This window comes from Nymphaea colorata, chromosome 1 (genome assembly GCF_008831285.2).
Source record: "Nymphaea colorata isolate Beijing-Zhang1983 chromosome 1, ASM883128v2, whole genome shotgun sequence".
NCBI lineage: Eukaryota > Viridiplantae > Streptophyta > Magnoliopsida > Nymphaeales > Nymphaeaceae > Nymphaea > Nymphaea colorata.
The window spans coordinates 7,245,153-7,251,292 of record NC_045138.2 but is presented as its reverse complement, the minus strand read 5'-3'; the positions used below and the strand labels follow the sequence as shown (position 1 = coordinate 7,251,292).

The 6,140-nt window shown below is 34.1% G+C and overlaps 1 protein-coding gene across 1 annotated transcript; it reads left to right on the top strand.

The window, feature by feature from the left end:
- Nucleotides 1-2,677: 2,677 nt before the first annotated feature.
- Nucleotides 2,678-3,608, top strand: LOC116264457 (dirigent protein 22-like). Its single transcript, XM_031644705.2, has one exon. It carries the CDS (start codon nucleotides 2,727-2,729, stop codon nucleotides 3,297-3,299), a length of 573 nt encoding a protein of 190 aa, XP_031500565.1. The 5' UTR covers nucleotides 2,678-2,726; the 3' UTR covers nucleotides 3,300-3,608.
- Nucleotides 3,609-6,140: the final 2,532 nt, after the last annotated feature.

The window sequence follows — 6,140 nt, the reverse complement described above, 5'->3', positions numbered from 1 at the left end:
ACGAGGGAGAAAAAGGAATGAGCCGTTTTTTAATTTTTTTAAGCCCAGTCGAGTTAGACGAGCTGCGTTCGAACAGCTCGACAACTTAAACTCGACTCCACTAAAAAGACTAGTTCAGATATCAACTCGAGCTCAACTCATTTAACAAAAAGTTAGTCAAGCAGAGTTTAATGACCTTACTTATCTATTTACAATCTAAGTGCGTGACACCTATATATATATATATATATATATATATTTATTTATTTATTATATATATACCAACAAGCCCTTTTCAATATTTTATGACAGGTAGCCTTCAGATTGTATATAACCAATGAATTTAATATTCAAGCTTGCTCCAACACGCCCATCCCTCTTAGCAGTCACGCACTTTTGAAGTGCACGCTCTGTTTAATAAATACCTGAATAAGGACAATATGTTTTTGCCCATTGAGCACAATATATGCTTTACAAAAAAGTAAAATAAATGAAAAATTAACAAAAAAAGTTATACAATGGTAAAAATGATGTTTTGGTAATGGTAGAAATGAAAATTAATAATTTAACATATGCTTCAAACTTTAAAGTGAAATCCATCTAAAAGTAATGATGAAAAAATGTGAAGAAGTTGAGAAACATTACTTTTAGAAGTTTTTTGAGAAAAAGGAAAAAGTGATTCAAATTGAATCAAAGTGGTCTCCTTGTTTTCATACTACAAATTGATATTATGGCAATGCTTTTGTATTAGTTGGCATACAGCGAGGACATATTCTGGGACACACCATAGCATTCCATAGCCTTAGGGCTAAGGGAAAGACGAGAGAGAAAGTTTTATACATCCGTCTCTATATATAACGAGCGTACACATTGATGTAGACTATACTATCAATATACTATTTACTTTCATATCCAAACATTGCACATATCCATGTGCATGAGAGAAAAAATAAGTATGAAATAACAAATAAATATGAGATAATGTGTATAAAATAACAAAATATTTATGAAATAATGTGAGAACAGACAGATGTATGAGGTAACGCTAAACATAAGTATGAAATAATATTTATGAGATAACAAACGATTTACGAAATAACGAGATAACAGACGGATGTATGAGACCATGCTAAACATAGGTATGTGATAGTAAAATATTTATGAGATAGTAAAATAAGAGACAAATATATGAGATAATGTTAAACGTAAGTATGAGATGATGTTTATGAGATAATAAAATATAATGTTTATGATGTAATAAGATAATGGTATAAGCAGGACAATTAGAGGGGTATAATGGTCATAACGATATGCATATATGGACTGACAAATTTTACCTTTATCAAATCCCCCAATTTTTTTTGTGGTTTTATTTTTTGTTTTTACAAAAAGTCTTTTATTAATCATGGTATTTTTTTTTGTCATTATTAAAATGACACATAAAATTTTATATACAAAGAGAGCGTATATAACCTGCTTGAGATAGAGGAGGCCTACCAACTTCAGGTCTTACTTGGGCAGGAGGGTTCAACTCTTACTCATTCTGAAAAGGAAAAATGCCGGAACGTTTCTTTTCGTTTCTTTTCCCCACTTCCTTTACAATTGGGAAGTCATTATTTCTAGTCACATGTATCAAAAGCTTGTTGACAAAGGAAAGTTAATACAATTATGTGTGTAGATGTCAAGGAAGCTTGTTTACAAAGTAAAGTTTGTTAATACTGATGTCTTGTATGTGCATCTGAGCGAAAGAGAGAGAATCACTTTGTGGGGAAATGGGATGGAGCCAAGTGGAGGCTGGCAGGCGCCATGTGGTCCACCCCTCCTTGATTTTGGAAAAACTAAAAATCATTTGTTATAATTTTTAAAATTTTGTAAATACAATGATCTCAACCCCTCCTAATGCATTAAAATTTATTGGCCATCTCTTAATAAGTAGCTTTTGTAATTACTTTTTTGCACTATTTTACTTGGACATGAAAGCAGGAGACTATTTGAACATTTTGTTTTTTAGAATTAACATGAATCAGTTTATTCAAATCCAATTGGTAGGCACAGCTCGTGGTAGAGTCAGGTGCACCACAAACCAATTTATAAATATCTTTTTATATTATAATTTTTTTCTGTTTTAATTAATTCATTATAATTTTCATCTATTCTTGTAAAAAAATAACTTTCTATATTTTGAGGTTTACGTAAAAGGAGTTCGAGGTTCGAATAAATGGCTCACGTCATGTTCCAGCATACTGTTCCTCTAGGCTACATACAATCACAAATGAAACATTCGAATAAGAGAACCTACAGTAAGTCTACCTAACCTTTAAAACGTTACAGTATAAGGGTATAGCCTTGTAGGTTTTACCTTCAAAGTGGTTTTCCCTAAATAAACACTAAAAAAAAAAAACTTTCTAAGTTTTAAATCAATTCACGTAGAGTTCTGCTGAACCTCAAGGGCCATTTTTGGCCAATTGGATTCGTTAAAATTAATTACTGCAAGCTAATTATTGTGCTTCTTTTGCCTCTCTTTCCTGCAAAGTAGATTAAATACGAAATATAAATGCTAGCGTCGTTCAACTTGACATGATTATTGAACAAAGTTGTCGTCGTCAACTAAAAAATCATAAATAAATGGTTTATTGCCAAACAGTTGGCCAGTCTCTATCTCTCTTTTTTGTTTTATATATAGACAATTTTGAATCAACCACTCCAATCTTCTTCTCTATACTTCTGTCATTGCCAGACTCAAGAAAATGGCTTCCCATCTTCCAAAATCCACCACACCCATCTTCGTCCTTTGCTTCTTCTTCCTCGCTTTTTTAACTGCAAGCGCCAGACCAGTTCAGAGGCAGCTGGCCGGAAGCAGGAGGCCGCTGAGGGAGAAGACGTCCCATCTTCACTTCTACTTCCACGACATCGTCAGCGGACGAAATCCGACGGCCGTAAACATTGTCCGGCCAGCGAACATCTCCTCTGCGGCTGGCTTCGGCAACGTTGCCATGATCGACGATCCACTGACGGAGGGCCCGGAGCTGTCGTCCAAGCTGATCGGAAGAGCACAAGGGTTCTATGCGCTGGACGGGCAGCAGGAAACGACGCTGCTGATGGCATGCACCTATGTTTTCCTGGAGGGGAAGTACAACGGCAGCACTCTGAGCATTCTGGGGAGGAATGCGCCGATGCATGCGGTGAGGGAGATGCCTGTGGTGGGTGGCAGCGGCCTATTCCGGTTGGCCCGTGGCTACGCCGTTGCGAGGACTCACCAGTATGATGCCAACACCGGAGACGCCAATGTGGAGTACAATGTCTATGTCATCCATTATTAGGACATCTCCGTGATTCAGGCCAAAAACGCCGATCACTTTGTCGGTTGTTAGTCTTTCGAAATTCAGGAGTTGGGTTTAGGTACGAAAGTTGCTATAAGATGTTTAGGTACGAAATTCAGTTTGTTTCTCTTTCTATCACTTATATATATATATATATATATATATATATATTGTCGTTGTCTATGGTTATATAACTACAATATGCTGTAAAGTCTTCAGCCATAAAAACAATAGCAATGATTTATTGTACCGCACCAACTTATGTTACTTTTAGTAAGAAATGATTTAATGATAGATTTTAAATATTTAGCCGGTGGTCTGATTTCTCTCTCTCTCCCTCTTATATATATATATATATAGTCTTCAGCCATAAAAAGCAACTGCGATTATTTATTGTACCGCACCAACTTATGTTACTTTTAGTAAGAAACGATTTAATGATAGGTTTTGAACATTTAGGCTATTTAGCCAGCGGTCGGATCTCTTTCTCTCTCTCTCTCTCTATATATATATATATATATATCAGCTGAAGTTAGTTGGTTACCTTTGTCACGGGGTAGTTATTATTTTATTTTGTGTCGATAAACAATTATGGCAAAAGGTAAATTGGTGATGCATAATTATTTGGCTATGGTTTCTAACGATGAAATGCAATTTTTACTATACTTTTCAGTGCCACAAAATAAAAAATAACTACCCAACCACAAAAATAACGGCTGACATTGATTGGGTAAAAAATGAATTGGGTTGTAATTCCTCTTTCATGTAAATCATTTCTGTGCACGCACTCACATGAACACCAAGTTGGGACAGGTAAATTTTGCAAAAGTTATTTCAAGCTTACTTATTCTCAAAAATTAACGGTGCACGTGAGGTTATCCATGTTTATAAAAATTAAAATTGATACCAAATTTATAATTAAGTTTGACATGTAAGATGAGTTTTAGAAATCCAATAGGTCAGACTTGATTTTCAAGTGTCATGGCATATTATTTATACCAGTAAAATGTTTATAGATTATACTTTTCTAGGTACAAACGACAGATTGATAAATAATACAAAAGTGGTGTTATAAATGAGGATATTCGAACCAAAAGCGACCACTTTTGTTTGTGGTCGACGCGGTAGGTGAACTAATCGCCTTTCTAACATGGACCTACCTACTCAAACCAAACCACCATGGGGGATGAATTTGCTACATATGTACCTGAAAAGTTAGGTAGGCACTTCATTGGTGCTTAGCTTTTTTAACGTTAAATTTGTCTGGCCATAACATATTGTTATTGTCCAGTAATTATAATGAAAAAGTACTTTCGCAGTTGTAGAATAAGAAGTTTTCCTATCTTAATGCATGTATTTGATTTATTGAGAGCTATTAGAGTGGGATCCACTTTGAGGAATATAAGTTGAAGCATTTACAAGAATATTTATAGTGTCTTTCACAATCCCTCATAAGATGGTTCACTAATAGACTAAGAGATATGTAATTCAACTCATTCACATACAGATCAGGAATGTTTCGAATCCATGTTATGCAAGGAGGCATTGCTTTTGCTCGGGAGTTCCTCTATTCAATCTTTTTCCTTCCACTTGTTGTTGGATATCTCTTTTGTATGCATTTTCTCTTTATATCTCGAGTCCCTAGTGAGTTAGAGACAAAATTAGAAAAGATCAAATCTTTGATGATTCAACCATACGTGATTGATTTGCGAAAACTTTTGGATAGATATCATCCACCTAAACTGAATTATTTCTGGTCAAATAATCTTTTTCTAATTGCTCCGAAACAATTAGGAAATGTCTAGTAATTCTACCTAGCCAAGGTAGATTCATAAACCATTATGTTACAATTATTCAATGAATTTGACGCCTTAGGTAGATTCATAAAACACTATATTGCAATTGTTCAATAAATTTGACTCAATTTTTAAGCAGTTTTATTAGATAATGACAATTTATTATTGATGTCAAATAGCATCATCAATACAAGAACAAAAAAGGCTGCAAGTGTGACCAAAGTTTGAGTCGTCCCCGTCGTGGGGACTGATCCATGAAAAGAGGCAATGTGAATTTTTTGAAAAACAAGTGGACTAAATAAGAATTTTCCATTAAAAGTGTTAAAAACCAATACGTTTGTCGCCCTGTAAAAAGCGCTTCCTCGTGTTACCTTTTCCTCTTCTGTGGGCATTCCCTAACAATAACATCTGATCATCTCCAACCGCAGACGACTCATTTCTTTCACCAAAGTTGCACCTAAAATTTGATATACTTACAAAATCATGTTTTTTCAGCAACTAAGTCATTTTACTTTGTCTAATCATAATTTGACCATGGGGAAGCATCTTGGGCTAAAGAAAGTATTTTTTTTTTCTACACTTCTCCTAAGCTATTTTCTCCTCTACCATACTCACTGACTCATGCTTATTTCTCCATTAAAATTATTAGTAGCATGATCTTAGCGACGTTTTTCATGTTACTAGTTTCATAAATGTTACTAGTTTCATAATAACTTGCAATTTTGTGCTACGATATCATCAACAATTTTTTTCATCTTTATTTATTCTCGAACTCGTTATGATGACCATAGTCATAAATAACATCTCGTAGTTTTACACGACAAGGTTTTTCCGAGGTAAAATATGGTGAGTTTGAAAAAAAAACAGAAGAAATACCATAAAATTTTAAAAATTTTAAAAAACTAAAAAAAGAGGAAAAATAAAATAAATGAGAAACTAATAAACATCACAAAATAAGTAGATTTGCAACAAACAAAAAAATAAAAAATGAAAAAAAAAAACTGTTTTGCCAACACAAGTTGCCATTTAACATAATATCACACGA

Coding starts and splice junctions, on each gene's coding strand:
- LOC116264457 (XM_031644705.2), top strand. CDS start 2,727: ATGGCTTCCCATCTTCCAAAATCCACCACACCCATCTTCGTCCTTTGC.